General features: G+C 42.4%; 1 protein-coding gene across 2 annotated transcripts in view; it reads right to left on the minus strand.

Moving 5' to 3' along the window:
- The window catches only part of TRARG1 (trafficking regulator of GLUT4 (SLC2A4) 1), a 42,155-nt gene extending 20,128 nt beyond the window's left edge, over window positions 1-22,027 (minus strand). Inside the window, exon 1 of one of the 2 annotated variants that reach the window (XM_040338580.1) lies at window positions 21,334-22,027. In XM_040338580.1, coding sequence (XP_040194514.1) covers window positions 21,334-21,735 — 402 coding nt within the window. In that variant the 5' untranslated portion in view covers window positions 21,736-22,027. The remainder of the gene's footprint in view (window positions 1-21,333) is intronic. The other variant, XM_040338581.1, reaches the window with a different exon arrangement.
- Between the last annotated feature and the right edge of the window lie 220 nt (window positions 22,028-22,247).

The raw sequence follows: 22,247 nt of genomic DNA on the forward strand, positions 1-22,247 counted from the left end.
AGACTGCTATATACTGCTGATGAGAAAAGGTAATTAGTAGTTTATATTTATTAAAATAATAGAATTTCTATGTTCTGTGTACTGTGGGAGACCAGATATAGTGAATGCAGGGTCCTGGGTTTAGTACCATGTTAGGATTAGTGATCTTTTTGTTTTCATTGTTAGGTCCAATCAGCAGTATTACAGATCTTATTATACCAGAACTAAACACCCGCAAATACTCATCCCCACCTAACAGTGATGCAGCAGTTACATCCCTCACTGTCTGCTCTCATATTCCTCCCGGGCCAATTTTGGGTGCTGAGTTTTTGGTCTCTTGGTTAGCGGGTGGAGGATGATGTCATTGTGCACAAGGGTCAGTCATTCTGGCACAGCCAGAGTATGCTGCGAATGCACGCTGAGCTGTGCATGCGCAGCACAGTGTACATTCAATAGAAACTGCAAGCAGGTAAGTGTGTGTTTATTACAGATGAATACATAGCATGTCTTTTCTCAAATAAAACTAAAGCAGAACTTTACTATTTCAGTCAACATTGACTATTTTCAAACCTTATGCTGCTAGCATTAGTAAATAGGAAAGTATATAATATTTATTTGTTTTGAACTTTTTTACATTTCCTCAGTTACTTCCTGTTTTCCAGGCCTAGGCAAACGATGTCATACATCCCAGGAGTCTTCAGGAGGGGAGAATAAGTTTTGTAGGCTAAGCACATGCCTAAGCTAAGAGCAGGCGGATTCCAGGAAGTCAATGCTACATGAATTATCTGCCCTTAGTCAAGATGGCCACAGCCAGAAATGCTAGGGGGTGTTTTTCAATTTGATTTCTAAGTAAAATAAAGCATGGAGACATAAATGGGTGAGTTTATTTTGAATATTAAAATGAATTAAATAACATTTTTACTTTGTGGTGCTCAGTTGCAGTGTAGTTCTGTTTAAGCTTTGTTCTGCTTTAAGAAGTGTATCATTTTTTTTTTTTTTAACAAATGTTGACCGAGTCAGATCGGCAGTTGCTGGTGCAATTCAAAGTTTGAAAGGCCAAGGACTTCAATACTGTAAATAAAACACACTAGAAGAATGCCTTGTACTTTAATAAACTAGTGAATAAATATAATATAACGGAACATCTCACTGTGCATCTATGCTTAGTGATAAACATTTAATCTTGGATACATTGAAATGATGCACTTCCATGGAACATTATTGACATTTTCTTGGCCACAAACAAAATCGCAGTAAGTTGTAGAGGACACGAATGAGCTGACTTGTAAATCTCAAAGTAATTTTGCCAGTTGGTTGTAGACACAAGGAAATGGTGCCAGCAGACAAGCACTTTTCTACTGCATTCATTTGCAAAGTGGGTAGGCTGGCTTTAACAGCAATGTTAACTCCTTCAATGACTTTAAAAAACATTTTTCAGGTTACTACATGTTATTTTACCATTATTATACTGCTGATGAGATTCAACAAAAATATTAGAAGCCCTTTTTAAAAGAAAGAGGCTCCCATATAAAGCCTGGTACACAGCATGAAAAAAGCCTCGAAAGCTCCGGGCAGGAGCCACTGTACTAACCTTGCGAGGTTAGTCCAGGGATCTCCCCCGCTGAGCTGTTGTCACCCCCCTGCATCAGAACACTTTGAGCGCTCTCTGCTGTTGGCTAAGAGTGCTGATCGGGAGTCGGTTGGATGCTGGTTTTCCAGCATGCACGTCCGACATAAGCAGGCAACCCCTGTCACATTTGGATTGCTCTCTGAGTCCTTATTGGGGAGATTCTGTATTTATCTATCCTGTATTTACTGTAGTTACTGTATTTATTCTTGTGGGCATTGTCACAGCTAGTGGAAGTGAAGGAAAATTCAAAATGTATAGCTGTCACCGAAACAAAAATAGAGGGGAATTCTCCAATGGGGATAGATGTTCTAGTGACAACTCTCAAAATAAAAATTCCCTAACTTTAAAAAGATCACAGATAATGAGGGATAACAGTAGACAAAGCCTACCCCATGTATTTCAGTATGGCCACTTGTAGTCTCCACCATGTGACGAGGTGACTATGCAGCAGTACAATTGGAAGACTTTGGATATCTATATCAGAAATGCCTTCACAAGGACCTGTACGGTAGAATCATGTAATATTTTAGGGTGCACTTACACCTGCAAATGCACTCTGGTGATTATCTGCAATTAGGCCGCCCCATTAAGAGCAATAGGAAGCTGCCGGCTATTACAGTAGTTGCACCCTCTTGCAATAAATCTTTCAAGCAGCCATCACAAGCGAGTGATCAGCTCTGAACGCAGGCAGTCTGCGTGTAGTGTATAGTGATTGGATTTATATCTATTTTTTAGAGGGCGATGGAGGCAGGACCGGAAAGGATCCACCATGACCACTTATAAGTGTTGAATGTAGAGTCGAAGTGGAAACTAAAGCAGGCCATACATGTGCAAAATTCAGTAGGGACCAGCCAAATTGTGATTCCTGTATGGGTGGCTAGCTGGTTGTACACAAGTTGATCTATCGATCAACTTGTATACAACCAGCCTGTCGGGTTTTTGTTTTCTGCTGAAGCTGGCAACACTGGTCATTATATTCTCCTTGCCAGCAGAATACAATAGCTCAGCGGGAGTGATTCCCCCATCCATATTAAATGTGTGGATGAGTAAATTTGGTTTTACTACAAAAAAAAAAGGCAGGATTGACTTGAAAAGCCATGTATACACACGGCCACACAAAATCCTGACGTTCTTTTAATTGGCAAGAACTCAGTGACGTCATCGACTACGATGAGCCTGTGTCTCGTCACATTCGATGCCGTCACCGCCATCTTGCTACACCCCACACTAACCTTGTATGCTACCGTGCATGCATCAAAGTGTTATCGAGCATGCATGGTTTTTCACCCATACAGGCGACCGGTTTTCTCAGCAGGAAACACTCTGCTGGGAACCCAATGAGAAAATAGAGAGCAGGGTTCTCTATTTTCCCTTCGGGATTCCCGTCTGTTTACTGATAGAAAAACTGCTAGGGAGCATACACACAGCCGGATCATGCTCCGTTGCGGGTCCGGTTGGCAGCCGGGCCGCCGGGGGAGCGGGTTTGGCGTTTGTCCAGATACTGGATTGAGAATCCTGACATTCAGGAAAGTGTGCAGGAGGGCGTTTGTCATTATTGGCTTAACAATGAGAGCTCTGCCACCTCTGAGATTACTTGGGATGGGCCTTGGGGCATTCACTGACTGAGCTGGAGAGGGAGGTTGCTCAGAAGGAGTCTGCTTATGTGGCCAACCCTAATCCCACTGCTTATGGGGCCTGGCAGTTTGCGCTGCAGCAGTTGTCCCTGTTGCGGGTGGATATGACCCATAAGTCCCGCTTGCACCAGGCGCAAAAAATCTCTGAGTTTGGGAATTAGAATGGCAAGTTATTGGTGTGGTTAGCTAAGGGGCAGTTTGCAGTGACTACTATTAGTGGTGTTAGGGATCAATCTGGTGCGGTACTGCGTACACCCTCTGAAATTAACGACTGCTTTCTCCTTTACTACAAGCAGTTATATTCCACTAAGGTTTCTTACACGGTTGTGGACTTGCAAGCCTATCTAGACAGAGTTGACTTTCCTAGACTTGAGGACGAGACTCGCCTTGACTTAGAGACGATATAGGGTTGGATGAGGTTCAAAAGGCCATAGCCCAACTTAACCCGGGCAAAACATCTGGTATGGATGGGTTGCCCGTGGAATTTTACTCACAACATGTGGAGCTCCTTGCCCCTAGATTCGCTTCTCTTTTCAAAGACTTCCTGCGGTTGAGGGTGCTGCCGGATTTTATGTCTGAGGCGATGGTGGTGTTGGTGCCTAAGCCCGGCCGGAATCCTGAGGATTGTGCCTCGTATAGGCCGAGCTCCTTACTCAATGTCGATGCCAAGATCCTGGCCAAGGTTCTGGCTAACCGACTTTTGGTGGTGCTGGAAGACGTTATTCATCATGTTGACCAGACTGGATTCATTCCGGGGCAAGGGCACCGACATTAACCTCTGTCGCCTCTTTCTGAATCTTTGTCGCTCATTCTAACGGCGGCACCGAGAAGGCTTTTGACTCTGAGTGGGGGTTTTTATGGGAGGTTCTTAACAGATTTGGGTTTGGGCCCCGTTTTATTCGTTGGATTCAGTTGTCGTATGAATGGTCGACTCTCCGACACCTTTCCGTTACAGCGGGGTACTAGGCAGGGGTGCCTGCTTTCCCCTTCCCTTTTTGCTCTTGCCCTCGAGCCTTTGGCGATCCTCGTCAGGTAACCGGCTCAGGTTAAGGGTCTTAGGATAGGCCCGTTGGAAGAAAAGCTCTCTTTGTATGCGGACAACGCGCTGCTTTATCTGCAGGATGCGGACGGCTCGCTTGCGGCAGCTCTCCAACTGTTCAATGAATTTGGGCGTAACTCCGGGATGCGCATAAATTGGGAGAAGTCTCTGCTGTTCCCCCTTGTTCCAGATGCGCGGACCACTGCCCCGAGTAGCCAGTTGATGTGGGTGGAGCAATTCAAATACTTGGGCATCCAGGTCGGTAGGTACAGCCTCCTCAAGATGGTTTTCCTCCCCAAATTTCTTTGTTTTCAGCAATTGTCCGACCTGGCTGCCCAACTCATTTTTTAAGGAGGTAGAACAATGTATGAGTAGATTTATTTGGGAAGGGGGGGTGCGCTTCCTAGAATAGCCAACTTTACCCTGGTCCTCCCGGTGCGGTGTGGGGGCTTGGCGTTCCGGACCTGCGGGTCTATTTTTGGGCGGTGATCCTGGTAACTGTCCGCTGGTGGCTCATGCGGTTGAGGACAAACGCTGCGGTGTGTCTTGAGGCAGCTATTATTGGCTCCCTTCAGGAGCTGGGGAACCTGATTTACCGGGCCCCCCGGGCGTATGATGTACTGCCTTTCTCCACTAGGACCACGCTCAGGGTATGAGGGGCGGCGAGGAAACGATTTTCCTGCTCTACTAGGTGGTCAACAGTTACTCCGTACTGTTCCAGACTCCCAGGTGTGGGCCAGGTACAGGATTAAGACCTTGGGGGACGTCCCTGCGGCTGGCAGACTTCTTTCCCTGACGGAACTTGGGGCCCGTTTCCATTTACCTGGATTTCGTTATTTTCAGTTGCGCCATGCCGCACGGACCCAGTTTTCTGCTGCCCTGACGTTGGAGATGGACCCAATTGAGAGTAGACTGGCACTTAAGCAGCTGGCCAAGCCCTTGTCTACCCTGTACTTTGGCTTGCAATCCTGTCATTCCCCTCAGATGGAACACCTCTGAGAGAAATGGAGGGAGGACATACCTGACTTAGATAGGGAAGACTGTGATGACGGTCTTGGAGATAGCGCACAGGCGCTGATATCTTCCAAGGATAGGCTGATTCAGGTCAAGTACCTGCACAGAATCTATTTTACACCGCAGAGGCTACATGCTATTTACCCTGATAGGTGGCCACTTTGCGTCCGGTGCGGTGGGACCGTGGGCACGTACATGCACATGTTCTGGAGTTGCCCTAAGGTGGCTCAGTTCTGGACTAGTGTCGTTAAACTCATTAACTATCGACTCCATTCAGATTTGCCGGTATCCCCTAATCTTTTGCTCCTCAGTATCCATGATGATGACCAAAGACCCAGGTACACCAAAATACTTTTATGTTTCCTATTCTTTTATGCTAGGAGGGAAATTGTTCTGAAATGAAACTCCTGGTCCAGTGTGGGTTTGTGGGAAAAATCTATTAGCTCGGCTCTACCTTTGTAGAAAATGACCTATATGAATCGGAATTGTCCTTTGAAATATGATAGGGTCTGGCAGCCCTGGACTGCCTGAGAAACTTGATTGTGCTTTTATTTGCTGCAATTCTGTAATAATGTGTTTGACTTTGGTGCTGTTGTCGGACTTCCTACATGTGCATGTCATGACTTCCATATTTTGTACTGTCCTTTTTTTTTTTTTTTTTTTTTTCAGTTTTTTATATTTTTCTCAATAAAAGAACATTCTGTTCATGTTAAGAAAAATAAAAAAAACAAGCTGATGTACACAATATTACCAAAAGTATTGGGACAAAGCGCTTCTGGAAGAATGGCCAAACATTCCCATAAACACACTCCTAAACCTTGTGGACAGCCTTCCCAGAACAGTTGAAGCTGTTATAGCTGCAAAGGGTTTTTCAACTCAATATTGAACCATATGGACTAAGACGCCATTAACCGGACCAATATGCAGGTTAAGGACCTTACTCCTTTTTGCGATTCGGCACTGCGTCGCTTTAACTGACAATTGCGCGGTCGTGCGACGTGGCTCCCAAACAAAATTGGCAACTTTTTTTTCCCACAAATAAAACATTCTTTCGGTGGTATTTGATCACCTCTGCGGTTTTTATTTTTTGCGCTATATGCAAAAATAGAGCAAAAATAGAGCAACAAATTTTGAAAAAAATGCAATACTTTTTACTACAATAAATATCCCCCAAAAATGTATATAAAAAAATGTCCTCAGCTTAGGCCGATACGTATTCTTCTACCTATTTTTGGTAAAATAAATCACAATAAGCGTTTATCGATTGGTTTGCACAAAATGTATAGCATTTACAAAATAGGAGATCGTTTTATTGCATTTTTATTAATAATTTTTTTTTTACTACTTATGGCGGCGATCAGCGTTTTTTTTTTATCGTGACTGCGACATTATGGCGGACACATCGGACACTTTTGACACATTTTTGGGACCATTGTCATTTTCACAGCGAAAAGTGCTATAAAAATGCACGGATTACTGTGAAAATGGAAGTGAAGGGGTTAACCACTAGGGGGCATTGTAGGGGTCAAGTGTGACCTCATGTGTGTTTCTAACTGTAGGCGGGCGGGGCTGCACGTGTGACATCAGTGATTGTTGTTCCCTATATCAGGGAACAGACGATCACTGACATTGCCACAGAGAAGAATGGGGAAGGTTTGTTTACACTCACCACTTCCCGCGGTCACGGAGCTTCGGACCAGGTCGCGAGCGGCCCGCCGGCGGCGTGGTCGTGACCCACTGGTGGGCTCTTAAAGGTGATGTATATATATGTCCATGTGCCCAGCCGTGCCATTCTGCCGGCGTATATCGTCGTGCGGCGGTCCTTAAGTGGTTAAAGTTCATAAGTGTGTAAAGGCAGGTGTCCCAATACTTTTGGTAATATAGTGTATCAAGGTGACAGTACCAAGATGTCTCTCAGCCAGCACATAGATTTAGGACTACCTTTTGAAGACTGAATCTGATTTGGAATACATCAAGCAATGAGAAAAGGGAATTTATACATGTAAAGAGCTGTCTGGGATCTTAATGGATTAAAGAGTGAAATAGTGTTCACATTTCACTGATTCACTTAGTTTCACCTTTCGCCATAGTTATTTATCTTTACAGTTCCTGCACTATACATGGCTATCATAATATAGATCTACATTGAAAGAAAATGTTGCAATAAAGTTACTAATATAAAGGTTTAAAAAAAATGTGAGCACACAAATGGATCCCATTTCTGGAGGATCCATCTATCATGGGTGGGTGGTATTCAATGCAGGAAGAATGTGACAACCACACATACATGTAGCAGACACAGAAAATGAAACATATAAAATATGTGACATTGTAACTTGTTACACAGTTGGGAGTGTGCGAGTAACTACTGTACAATTAAGGCATTATCCATTCAAATTATAAAGTAGGAAAAATTAGAACAATCCTTATAGCAGAACTGAACTTGGGAAATAAAATTGTTAGAAGAACAGACTTTGAATGTCTTTTGTGCCAAAAAGACTCTTTACCTTTTTACTAACATTTAATCATCCGGGGTAAAAATGACCGCACCAGCCAAGCAGATACTGGCTGGAAAAAGCGCCCAGAGGCGATTCAGTTCGCATGCGTTGCGCTATACAAGTCATTCATTCATTTATGTACAATGCTTGCAGCACATGTGGAAAACAATCTACACTCTCAGTATCTGAAAGAGTGCCATGCCAATGCTACTTTATTCAGCATTTGTGGGAGCTGCATCGTCACCGGCTGACCGATGGCCGAAGAAGTAAGAAACTAGATGCAGAGAAACCATTACAGAAGATAGCAACAAAACAACGAATCATCACTGGAGAAAGTCAAAATCAGAGGTAGGTTTGCCATAAAGTGTAAGTAGGCTGTGTACATTATTGGAAGTGCTCCATAGGCTCCACTTCAGACTTGGTTATGCCAATGTCAACTCCATCCAAAGATGATAAACGTGATATTGCACTAAAAGTGGGCACTGACAGGTTCAAATACCAACCCACACTTGCATCTCTGGAAGACTTTAGTGGCAGGAATTCCCCAAATCTACCAGCTTTCTCTTAACTGAGCTCCCCAATTATTTGTTTTCTCTGGAAATCTAGTGGAAATTATTAGGATTTGTCTTTGGCCATTGACTTTGTAATGGTGGTAGCAATAGAACAGAACAGAACTGGTCTGGAGGAGGTATCTCATGACAGGAGCTCCGGGGAGAACTAGCATGAGATTTAAAATTATGTTAAAGCCTAACATTAATTTTTTTTTTGCAATTTCTGCTGTTGAGGTGAAGACTTACAATGGATACAACTTCTTGATGTAGTAAAGTTGTCCTCTCCTCTCGATTCTGATGGTTTTCTTAGTGTTGGCTTCAATTTTCTATTTCAGGTTGGCTCCTTTCTCTTGCAGGATTCTATGTAGCCAACCTTTTGTGCACGCTCCCAGGATCAGACTACTGGGCAGTGTACAGTGTACAGCCCACTCCTCTGCCCTTTCTACAAAGGAATTAATTGACTGCAACTGAGACATCGCCATTGGAACCACTGCCAATAACTTACATTAGAAAAGGAGCAAAAACATACCTTTTGTATGTAGTACTGGCTGCCTGAGTGGTCCTCTTGTCGGTCAAATTTTATGAATGCAGGGGCATGCATGTGCACTGGTGCAAAGAATGATGGGACATGAGGTGCATGCTTCCTCACCCAGAAGTGCAAGGAAGCGGTGCACTGGATGCCGTAGGATGAGGCTATAAGCACAGAAAGACGTGTTTCTGAACTTTAATATAATATATTTAAATCTATTAAATTAATCTATACCAATGTGTTGCTATTAAAGTGATATTAAGTTTTTTTTTTAAATAACAAACATGTTATACTTACCTGCTCTGTGCAGTGGTTTTACAAAGAGCAGCCTAGAGCCTCCTCTTTTCGGGTCCCTCGTCGACTCGCCTGACCCATCCTTCCTGCCAAGTGCCCCCACAGCAAGCAGCTTGCTATGGGGGACACCCAAACTGAGCCACTGATGTGTGTGTGTCCGTTCTCTCTCCTCATTAGCTCACTGACATTGATTGACCGCAACTGGACCCAATGGCACATTCTGCTGTGTCTCAGCTGATCAGGAGGAAGAGTCCCAGACAGCCAAGGCTCTTGTGCAACATTGTTTGAAATGGGTCTCAGGTAAGTATTATGTAAGTAAATAGGGCTCAAGTAAGTGGGGGGGGGGGGGGGGCTGTTGCACACAGGTTTTTTCTTTTTTTTTTTTTGTATCTGCCATTCATACCACATTAAAAAAAAACAAGGCTTTAGTTCTTCTTTCCACCACAACTTCAGCCTTCTGTATTCGTTTTTGCATATGCATTTTCATGTGTTTTTAATGCATCTTTGGCACATTTTCAATGCGATACAGTGTGTTTTTTTCCCTCTTTCATTTTTACACTCGAAAAATCATTATTTTCATTAGGGCAATGTGCATTCTGGTGAATTTACAGGCATTTTGATGCAGTCAGGATGAAAAAATTGCAGCCCATTGTAGTGTTGTTGAATACGCTGGATCTGACTGCATTGTAGTGAACTAGGGCCATTGGAATACATGGCAAACTTTGTTCATGCGTTCTGCATGCAGTTTAAAATACACTGGAAAGCATCTGGTGCAAACCAGCCCTAAGTATTATTTGCAGCAACTATGCTAAAATGAATAACTCGCTTATACAGAAAACAAGCCCATAAATAAAAGGAATATGCCGAATAAATAAAAAAAAATGTTGCAATGCTAAAAAATGCTAAAAAATGACAGTTAAAGAGGTTACAAGCAGTCTTGCATCAATGTTCTAATAGATCACTTAGAGATGAACACATTGCTGTCACTTATTATATATCATGATAGAAAAGGTCCAAGGTTTGCAGGGCAGTTTTGTTTGCTCTGGTTGATGAGGACAAGCTGTAAATAGTAAAGATCTTGTTGCCTTTTTAACATATTGACCTCTTAATTGAGTCCTTTAGCAGTCGGTGGCCTGGGGTTTTTTCTTTAACCGCTATGCCCTTGAGCTGGCCCTGCGACTAGAATACATGCATGTGTCTTTTTCTCTCTTGATAAATTGGCACTGCTACATGTCATTCGCTTGTGGCCTTCAGGATATTCATTAGGAAAATCTTCTTTAGGTTGACATGAGATTTGAATATGTCAATTTGATCGGATGCAATGTGCATACAAAAATTCAAATGACAGGATTAAAAAAACTTCATCCATTGTAAACATATATTACTAAATACTACATATAAACAAAATTCAATAATATATCCAATTAAATTAAAATGTAGAAGATAGGAATGTCTTTATTGTGAGGAAGGGTATGTAAGCACTTGTTACCCTTGTTATACCCAAAATATTAAAATGAAACAGTCCAACAAAGAATAATTTTGCATTAAACCTCAACTCCACATGGACAAAAAAATATATATATTAATGTAGGTCAGGAGTGCTCAACCTGTGGCCTGAGGGCCACGTGTTCCTTGACCTCAAACCAGGGAAGTGCAATTCAATTTTATACTGTGCATTTGGTGCACTTTTTAAAAGAGCACCAAAACTTCTGAATGCAGGAACTCTGGTGCACTTTCAGAAAGTGCACCACACCCGCAAGATATAGTAGAAGTCAATGGCAAAGTGCAGTTAACTTACAGGAAATCTGCAGGTGCACTGCGCTGCACCCGCAGTGTGGGGGAACCTCAGTGCATCATTGTGCAAGCAGCCTTATAGGGGGCTTAGGAAAGTAGCGGTTAATTTACATTTGCAGTCTGGGGAGAAGTAGAAACCCCATGGTCGAGACATGTTTTTACCACACCCTCCTAACCACTGGTGTAGCGCCAGGGGTCGCAATAGGGCCCCGCCCCATGTTCCAGGGGGCCCGTGCGGTCTCCCTGTCACATTCTGTTTTACACTTGGACAGAAGGGGCACCATACACTGGAACAAATCTTCTCTAATTTTCTCCTGCAACTGTTGAACGTTGAAAGCCAGCTTCTCATCCTCTTCCCCAAACCCCCCGCCGGCATTCAGTGACTGCAGGAGGAAAATGTTTATTATGCTATTCAATATAAATATTTCAAACAACATTCTGAACCATTTCATTTTATTGTGGCCTGTGACTAGTTACCAAATCCCTAAAAGAAGCAGTAAAGCCAAATCTCATTTGGCTGTACTTCAACTATGGATCACAGTAGTGCAGTTTGTTCTCAAGCCCGCTGTCGGCTGTCGTCACAGAGCTCAGGCAAGATCGTGGTCCAGGCTCGGGCAAGATCTTGACCATATGGTTGGGATCTGCCCACATGCCTCGACCTGCACCTGAAGCTCCTGAGAGCCTGAGCTGGCTGCTCCTTCCCCTCCACAGCTTAGCTCTCCAGTGAGATACCGGTAGGAGGGGGGCAGAGCAAAAAGCGATGACTGACGGTCAACGGCTTTCTGCTGAGGGAGCTGTGAGAACAGAGCAATCAGTGGTGTTAGATCACTTGGTTCTTAGTGTTTGAGCCGGTGGTGGACAGATGCAGCATCAGACCGATGCTGCATCCAGCTAGGTAATTGTGATTGAGGGGGGAAAAAAAGGAGCACCACAAGAGGTCAATTAATTGAGAACAAACCAACACTGAGATAGGCTTCCCATTTCTCTGTCCAGTCACATGTTGGGGGGAAGGACAAGATCTAAGATTGTTACTTAAAGCGGTTCTCCACCCTAAAGTGAAGTTGCGCTGATCGGAACCCTCCCCCCCTCCGGTGTCACATTTGACACCTTTCAGTGGGGAGGGGGGTGCAGATACCTTTCTAAAGACAGGTATTTGCACCCACTTCCGGCCCGGCATTCACGGGTAAAAGACGGGCATTCCGTCACATCCCGTCGCCCCCTCCCGTTGTGTGCTGGGAACACTCGGCTCCCAGCACACAGCGGGAGCCAATCGGCGGGCGCGACTCGTGCATGCGCCGTAGGGAACCGGGCAGTGAAGCCGCAGCGCTTCACTTCCTGGTTCCCTCAGCGTGGATGGCGGGGGGAGCAGCAGAGAGACGAGCGATCGCTCGTCCTCTGCTGCGATCCCTGCTGGACTCCAGGACAGGTAAGTGTCCTAATATTAAAAGTAGCTGCTGGCTTTTAATATTATTTTCCCGTGGCACATACGCTTTAACTGCATCACATACATTGCTGGACTATTTTCCTGCATTGTACATGGAGGTGGCAGGCATTAGACCATGAGCAGAAGCACCTTAGAGAGGAGGCTTTGAAGGAGTGAAGCCTACAGGAAGGAGGAGTAAAGTAAGTATTGCTCCTTAGCCCTGTACCCCTAGACTAGACTGTTAAAGGAGAGGGGGGCTGCATGGGTTTTCTTTTCTGGTCCTGGAGAAGGGCTTTAAAAAGCGATCAGTAAATACAGAAGTGACTAGGGAAGCCCATAACAACAAAAAATAGCACATGGTCCAGCCAGACAATATCAACATTTATCAAGTTCTAAAAGAAAATTTTCATAAATCAAAAAACCTGTATGAGAAATCTCAAATACATCTTCAAATTTCAATAATTTTGTAGCATTGGAATCAGTCAATCAGTAAAGCAGAACTAATTCAGCTGTTCTGCCCTGGAACTAGTATACAAATGTGTATATGTATTCTCTATTGCCTCTCTGTATGCCAGCATTCCAAATAACTGAGGTAATAAAATCAATCGCAGGATTAGTCACTTGGAGAGGGAATTGGTTTCACTAAAACCACAGAGTTGAGGTAAGAGGGAGCATAAAATTAAAATTACTTTCTTGTCTGGCAAAACAGATGGAGGAACCTGCAAGTGATCTTTGGTAAAGTAAATATTGTCTAAATATCAGTCATGTATATTCCTAGTTTAATATGTTTTGTGCATTTCTTTCAGATGTGTAGAGTAATACATACAATGGGAACTTTGCCTCTGTGCTCCTTCTCCTTATGCAGGGACAGGTGACGGTCTTGTCTCCACCCCCCTCCTGTTGTTCTCTGTAGGCAGTCTGTATTGGGTGGAGCCTGCAGAATCCCTCCCACAGCTTTGCTCTCTGAACATGCTATGTACATTACAGTGATGATGTCACTCCTACTTTATGGGGTAATAACTCTGTTTTGTATTTGGTGCAAAAATCCTTTGTAGCTATTGAGAAATATGCTTAAAGTGATACTAAAGTCTCATTTTTTTTTCCTGTTAAAAAGAACAAACATGTTATACTTACCCTCCTGTTGAGTGCCCCAACAGCAAGCAGCTTGCTATGAGGGAAACCCTAACCGAGCCGCAGCTCCCTGTGTCCATTCAGACATGGAGCTTTGGCCTGGCCCCGTCCCCTCTCTCTTCTCATTGGCTCACTGACTTTGATTGACAGCAGTGGGAGCCTTTGGTGCTTCGTTGCTATCTCAGCCAATGAGGAGGGGGAGTCCCGGACATCTGAGTCTCTCTTTTAACATCACTGGATCGAGATAGGGCTTAAGTAGGTAGAGGAGCTGAGGGGGGCTGCTGCACACAGATGGCTTTTTATCTTAATGCATAAACCTTCTGCCTTTACAACCACTTTAACTGAAAGTTTATGTGCCCAGAGTGTAGCTGTAAATACATAAACCAAAAACATGTATGAGAACACATATACATTATGTTCTATACATTATTTACATACAGCTCAGCACATTTACATATGTATCTAAAAAATAAATGTAAAGGCTATAGATTCTCTGAAGTAGTGTGTATCCATCTCTCTAAAGCTGCAAACACACTATGCAATTCTCCTTAGATTTTTTCCTTTAGATTTACCAAAACCATGTAATATGAGGTCAAACCTTATTTTCAATTTGTATGCAATCAGGCAGGCCCTTGCACTACATGGTTTTGGTAAATCTAAAGTAGTATAGTGTGTACGAGGTCTTTTGCCGTGTTCACACAGTCGTTTTTCGGCATGAAAAAAAAATCCATTTTTCAGCATGTCCAAAAAACGAAGTTTTTCCAACTTCATCATTAAAAACGATGTTGCCCACACACCATCGTTTTTGAAAAATGATGAACAAAGCGCGGTGACGTACAACACTGAAGGGGAAGTTCTATTCGCCTTTGGGCTGCTTTTAGCTGATTCCGTGTTAGTAAAAGAGGATTCGTGCTTTTTTGTCTGTTACACCGTGATGAATGTGCTTGCTCCATTATGAATGGTAGTTTTACCAGAACGAGCGATCCCATCTCATAACTTGCTTCAGGGCATGCACGGGTTTAAAACTTTGTTTTAGCCCACACACGATCATTTTTTACAACCTGAAAAACGACATTTTAAAAAAACGACATTAAAAAATGCAGCATGTTCGAATTTTTTTTGGGTCGTTTTTCAGAAGCCGAAAAACCATGTAAAGCCCACACAATGATTTTAAATGACGTTGTTAAAAATGACATTTTTTTTCATGCAGAAAAACGACCGTGTGTACGCGGCATTAGACATTGACCGGTTAACCTGAATCTGTCGCTAAAATCATAATCCAAAAATGCCTTAACATCTATTGCAGCCTTTCTCAACCGTTTTTCCCCAGAGAAACCCTTAATATAATTTCCAGGTCTCATTGGGGATTATTGGGAAAATGTCCCTTACATTGACAATCAGTATGAAGACTGTTCACCCTTAGGCCGCGTACACATGGTCGTTCCAAACCGATGAGAATGGACCGAAGTTCAGTTTTATCGGTCCAAGCCGACCGTGTGTATGGCCCATCGGTCTGTTGTCCTTCGGTCCAAAATTTTAAAACATGCTTTAAAATCGAACCGATGGACCGCTGACCGATCGGTCCAAACCGATGGTTAGTACAGAAAAGCATCTGTTCAAAACCCGCGTATGCTCAAAATCAAGTCGACGCATGCTTGGAAGCATTGAACTTTGTTTTTTTCAGCACGTCGTGTGTTTTACATCACCGCATTCTGACCCGATCGGTTTTTGGAACGATGGTGTGTACGCACATCAGACCGTCAGGCCACTTCAGCGGTGAACCGATGGAAACGGCCCATCAGTCCATTCTCATCGGTTTGGATCAACCGTGTGTATGCGGCCTTACAACCGTGGTATGCAGGTTATTTCAGGGTGGCCTGTGCAGCAGGGGAATATGCACATGCTGTTTTAAAGGGGTTGTAAAGGTTAGTTTTTTATTTTCTAAATAGGTTCCTTTAAGCTAGTGCATTGTTGGTTACCTAATCTTTTCCTTCGATTTCCCTTCTAAATGTTTTTTTTCTTTGTCTGAATTTCTCACTTCCTGTTTTTCCTCAGTAAGCTTGTTTTCCCCCATAATCCGAGTCGATCTGGCTGGGGGTTAGTCAGCCAGAACAGCTTACTGAGGAGGAACAGGAAGTGAGAAATTCAGACAAAGAAAAAAAAAACATTTAGAAGGGAAATCAAAAAGTTAGTGAACCAACAAAGCACTAGCTTAAAGGAACCTATTTAGAAAATAAAAAACAAACCTTTACAACCCCTTTAAGCCCATATAAAAAAGCAATGCCTTGTACAGTTGGACAGTGATGGGTCTGCTTGGTTTTATGGTAGAATCTTCCTTCTGGGTGTAGTGCAAGTGCAATGAGTGTGCACAGTGTGTCTGGTAATGGTGAACTACAAAGGGATTCCTTTGAGTGGTGAGAGACCTACCCCACCGACAGAGCAGTGTATGACTGCCAATTTTAACAGTCAATATAGAGAGTAGTTCTTGGGACTATCATCCATTATTTATTGCAGTTTGTGAAACTCTTATATTTCTTATGTGAGTAAAAACTGTAGTTCAGACAGACAGAAGAGGATTATTTTGTCCCCTTTCAAGGGGTCCAAACCAGTAAGCTTTGTATCTCTGGTCAATGACTGCAATTTATTCCTGGGACAAGAAAGGAAGGATCACTTTCATATGCTAGCAGTGGGTATCAGCCAGAGTAACCCAACTACCTGGGAAACTAGTCAATATGTAGGCAAGAAGTGCAGCTAATAGTAACTATAACTGGAACTGCACAGATAAGTGTTAAAACAAACCATCAAAGAACAAAGCAGGCTGGTGATTTCAGTAATAATGTGATGTTAAACAAGAAGCTTTGGTCTTTCCAGGACCTTCTGCAGTAATGTAATTGGAATCTACACTGTGCCAATCTAAGGGTGGTGTGATTAGAGGAGGCCCGGTCATCAAATCTCATTGCAGCGCTCTTAGTGCTTTCATGGTTTTGCGCAGCAACATAAACCCGGTTAAACTAGGTGCGCAGATTGGTAGTCTGTATTACACTTAAATATTTATGAGCCCCTTTAACAATGAGTCGGGTGATCTAGTCAGGGAGGTGCATCAGAACTAGCCTCACAAGATGAGCATACTGGTAACAGGACCATGGACAGCTCCTCCTAAGACTCCCATATCATCTTTCTCTGCATCTTACGTCATTCTTGTCTATGTATCTAACTATTCTGATTGTTTTAGTTCAAATTCCTGTAACTTTTTGTTGGCTGTTTTTTTTTTCATTTGCAATTTAACACCCATACTTGAAAGATGTCCCATTTACTCAACACACAGCCACTCTTCTGTGGTTTCATCAGATTATGTATACAGTAAAACCTTGGTTTGCAAGCATAATTCGTTCCAGAAACATGCTTGTAATCCAAAGCACCCTGTATATCAAAGCATTTTTTTACAGGGTATAAAAGAGAAGAGAGGCACCTCTAAGTGTAGCAATAAGTTGCTAAATGTTGTACCTTCATTAAATGTAACCATATTGCTACATTTAGAGGCTCCTCTCTTCTTTTTTTATACTCCGTTGTGACATGACTCTACTCTTATATCAAGACATTGCTTGTATATCAAGGCAAAATGTATTAAAACATTTTGCTTGTCTTGCAAAATGCTCTCAAACCAAGTTACTCTCAAACCTAGGTTTTACTGTATACCGAAAAAGCACAGCTGAGATAAACAGAGAACTGGACAACACTTTCAGATCCACGAGATCTCTTGGAAAACAGATGATCTTTTGATGCGATCATTTATATTCTATATTCAACTTAACAGTCAACTTTTCACATTGCTGCTTTATCGCTTCTATACAATATAATAAAGATTTAAATGTTGCTTGTGATAATCGGGTAGTCTATTACTTACAAACAAGTATAATAAACATTAAAGTCAGTACCTTGCCAGGGGATCAAAGTTATATGATGATAAAATAAAGAATAGGGTTTTGAGGAATAAATGGAGACAATTGTAAATTCAGCATACAATCACAGTAGCTAGTGGTATTGTGCTTAGCAAGAACACCCTGCGAATCTGAGGTCTATTTTCACACCCCACACTGTCTACTAGAAGTTTGTATAGTCTTGCCAGGTTTTTGCTGGTTTGCTGGCTTTCACCCACTAAAGCATAACAATTGGTTATTTGGTTAACGATCAAATTGGTCTAGTGTGTGGCTGGATTGTAAAACTACAGTAGACATCAAACGCTAAGCTTCTTTAAGGCAGCGAAACAATGCACAGTATAAGGGCAGTACGCTAAAAATGAGAAATAAATACACATTTATGATTGTGATGATGGGTCAATATAGATGTGGTGTAACTACTCTGAGAATAGGTCAAACCTTTGTTGTAATCTTTCAAATAACTGCCTTCAAATTTGAACCTTCCTTGTGGTCACTTTTTTTTTTTTTTTTAACATATTGGTAAAAGCAATTACTTGACAAGTAAAATCTTTTGTATCTGCTAAGCTTGAACCTAATGCCCTAAGAATGATATACTGTTAGATTGTAAGCTCTAATGAGCAGGGCCCTCTGATCCCTCCTGTATTGAATTGTATTCTAATGGTACTGTCTGCCCTCATGTTGTAAAGCGCTGCGCAAACTGTTGGCGCTATATAAATCCTGTATAGTAGTAATAATAATATACAAAAAAATGAGCATAGATAGTAGATGGAGCCCAGAAGGTAAAAAACCCACTCTGACCTCCAAACCGTGTTCCTCAAATGTTTATCAGACACAGCAAGCACCAGACTTGGACAAAAAAAAAAATCAAATGGCAGGGAAAATCTTACTCAACTGACCAATTTTTTGCTTCAAATTGGTTAACCACGGATGTCTGATCAATTTGAAGATGTCTTTGGACACAGTCTTCAATCATCTAATATCTATGAGCACCAATTATGGATCCTTAAATAATCTTTTCTCTGGGCAGACATTTAAGTGTAAAACATAAACAATATTTAATGCCTATCTACAAATTCACATCATTAAAAGGCAGCTGAGTCAGCAAGGTTACACCTCTGCCTCCAAAATGTTTTTTCAATAAGACAGCGCAAAGAGCAATAGTCATCTGCAAGTATGGTAATAACCCATGGCAAGCATTCAGAAATAAACTTTTATCGATCTGACTACGATAAAATAAAACGGAATTGGTTACCAGAGGTTTCTGCACTTTGCACTGCCTTATGGAAATAACGTATATATGGCAACTGACAAAATGTCAGAAGTTTTCTTTGATTGAACAATCTGCCCTGCCTAAGGTCAATTTATGTATTGGTTTGACTTTCTATTTTATTTTTTTTGGACCGTCTCAATATTTATATGGAAGAGAATGTAATTCATTCTGTGATAGTTGACAATATTTATAACTTTCCATAAATGTAGCCAACCTAATGATTGTGAATTGGAAAGATAATGACTCCAATAGCCCCCTGACAACCTCACCTAACTAAAATCACTATGGCTGCTATCAATATGTGCATGATGATATTATTTTCAGTGCTTGACGTGAAGCTTACAGTTCATCTGTATAAAGAAGCCATCTACTGTATATTGTTTTCATGCAACAGCAGCAGTAATGAATGGATGTGAAAATGCAACCCAACCTGGTCTACTGCTCTGATGTAAATCCCAAAGCTCTATGTATTGATCCACATCTTTCTGGCAATCAATAGCAGTGTTTTATGAGGGCATTAAAGGCCCTTTCCACCCTCCAGGCACCGGGCTGGACCTCTGTGCTGTTTAAACAATCAGATCCACGTGACCTCTCAGTAGATTACATGGAATGCCATTATTTTACGAAGGGATTCCCATTTACATAACATGGGACGCGTTTCTAGTTCTTGGCTATTAAATGCTAAATAAATGAATATGCTTCAGTATTGCTCTATATCTGGTGTAATATGTTAAAAAAAAAGATCATTATTATGTGTGTTGGGTGGGGCTGGAATCCCCAGGGTTACACCGATTTTTTCACTCGCTCCTTTGCTCAAGTGTGTAATTTAATGCTTCTGATGAGACAGACACATGAATAAATCACCAAAATGTATGTACTTCTTATTAAATAAAGCAGTAGAGCGATGATAGTGTGCAACAACCATACATCCAGATTTTCTTTAATTAGGATCTGTCAGAATATTGAGAAATAGTTGTTGGTGGGCTACTGTTGACTTTAGTACTTTGCAGCATTAGCCTCAATAAAGCCTGATTGTTTCCAATTTTTCGTACGGCTTTAAAAGATAATTAAAACATTCATAACAATTTAGTGAAATGATGCATTACACACACGCAGATATATTTTTTTTCTTACAACGCTTCTTTTTTAGAATAATTGAAACATGTACTGGGAAGAAAGTGACGAAACCAAGCTGCTAATTTGGGGAAAACTTAATCAAAGTCTAAGTGCATCATTAATTCATAATACAAATCTGGTCATATTATACAAATGAATGTAGCGCTAAGTCGAGGTTTGCAGATTCAGACTTGGATACTAATAAGCTAATTTGAAGCACTAAATACGTTCTTTTAAATTGACCAAATGGACTGTCATCCAGTTGACAGGCAATGCTGTCTTCACTAGTTTATATCCTCTGGGGGGTATTATAGACAGCTGACACTGTCATCACTCTAAGGCCAAGACAAAGGCAGCTGAAAGTGCAATTATTGTTCAGGATTAAGAGTGTGCGTTCGTTGCTGACAGTATGCTAACCTATCACAGTCTGTTAATGAAAGTTCCTTCTCCTGTGACCGTAGCATGGGTTAAATTGTGCAAATCTGCTAACAATGACACATAAATCTTCACATGCTTGTCAAACACCATCCCTCCCAATTTCCCAGTCTGATTTATAGAACAGGCTCAATCTTCAAATGCTGAGATGGTCAAAAAGTATATTGGATGCGGGAAGCAGCAGGGAGGAGTCTGAGCCTTGCCTTATTCCATTAACAGAGGCAGCATTTGTAATGTGCTACGCTGAGCAGCACATGCTCCCAAGCAAAGCTGAGGGGGCACCATGCCAAACCCAGCCTTTACCAGGAAGGCAGAGCGCTATAATATATGGGAATGCAAAAAGATTGATAGCAGGCACTCTGCTAATGTGCATCCAATGGCATACCGTATATACACTTTGGTCATGGTTATGCTGGGCTCTTTCTTAAGCGTGATATGCAAAGTGCAGTAACCCATAATAGCCAATCAGATTTCAGATTATATTATAAAACAGTCAGATCGGTGGAATCTGACCGGTGGGGGTCACAACACTTGATTCTTCCCTTTCAATATAAACCTGACCTGACACGCAGTATTGAAATATGTTTCGCTTGCATGCTCCAAAAAAAAAAAAGCGACTGTTTAAATTAACCATTCCTTTGCTGGGTGTGGTTTATGAGGCAGTTGGCATCTTTTCTACTGCCTAGAGTTATATAGTCAGAAAGGAAAATACCAGTGTGATTAGGCTTTGATGGAAGCAGTAGTTCCCTAACTCATGTGCCGCATACTAGTTCCAGGGCAGTGGCTCACCCATTGGGTTTAGCTTCACTGCCTAAGAACTAGTATGCGGCATAGGTGTCGTGGAATGACCGCTTCCATCAGAGCCTAACCGTACAGGTGTTCTGCTACGGGACAGATTTCATTTAAGTATCATGCACAAGCAGTTAGGTTTGTATATACTGTATCATGCATTTTATAGAGCTCTATGTGTAGTTTTATAAAACCAACAAGCGCTTTCTGCTGAGAGTTGTGTGCAGCCACCTAGATGCAAGGCAATTCCCATGCGGGACCCTACTCACCATGATGGAGAAGATCAGTGCCACTATGTTGACTGGCCAGACTGGGCAGAAGCAGGAGAAGATGGCCAGGACCAAATAGTCAGTGGGCCTGCCTTGGTCCTGGGCAGTGGTAGTGGCTGTAGAAGAAGCCCTGGCAAGGCTACCCCTGCTTGGAGAGAGGGGTGCTGACTCCAGCTGCCCTGCGGAAACTGACTTGTAGGGCAGGCTGTGCCCATTCTGGTCTAGGTCTCCTATGGACTTCTCGCTGGACATGGTGACTGAGAAAGACTTCTTCATGCCATTCTCTTCTTTCGCCTCGTTTGCAGAGGTGAGGAGTTTCTCAGTCTCATGTGCCTCTGCAGGGAGAGGGTTTCCTGAGCCCCCCAGCGCCTTTTCATACTGGGCATCTGTGTTTATGGCCATGACGGTGCTAGTCCTTTCCTCACAACTGCCTAATGCAGTATATTATTAAAAAAAAAAAAAAAAAGTAATCAACTTCTCCCTTACAGCTGCTAAAATTCCATGGAGACAGTTGAAGAAGTATCTCGTATGAAGTGGCAGTCTGAGGATCTTTGTCAGAAAGAAGATGCTGATCACTGGCAAAGGAGCTGAATGGAGAGTTGGGTGGTGTAGGATCCTGGATGAGGCTCTGTTTGCTAGATCTGCTGCAGACTGCTGTTGCCCTGCCCCAGTCTCTGCTAAAGGCTTCTCAAGTGGAATCGTCCTCTCAGGACAAACCAAGTCAGATGCTGCCTGGGCTGATGACACAAGCAGATTATTGCAGTTTTCACACTAAGCAGCATCACACAGGATTCTCCTGGGTGTTAACTGAGGAATTCCTCGGAGCTCTGTTATACAATCCTTTATTGCCGAGAGATTTTCACTGACATTGTTCTGAGACTTTGTGCAATTATTTGTCACTCTCTGCTGCTTCC

The sequence above is a fragment of the Rana temporaria genome, chromosome 2, assembly GCF_905171775.1.
Source record: "Rana temporaria chromosome 2, aRanTem1.1, whole genome shotgun sequence".
Taxonomy (NCBI): domain Eukaryota; kingdom Metazoa; phylum Chordata; class Amphibia; order Anura; family Ranidae; genus Rana; species Rana temporaria.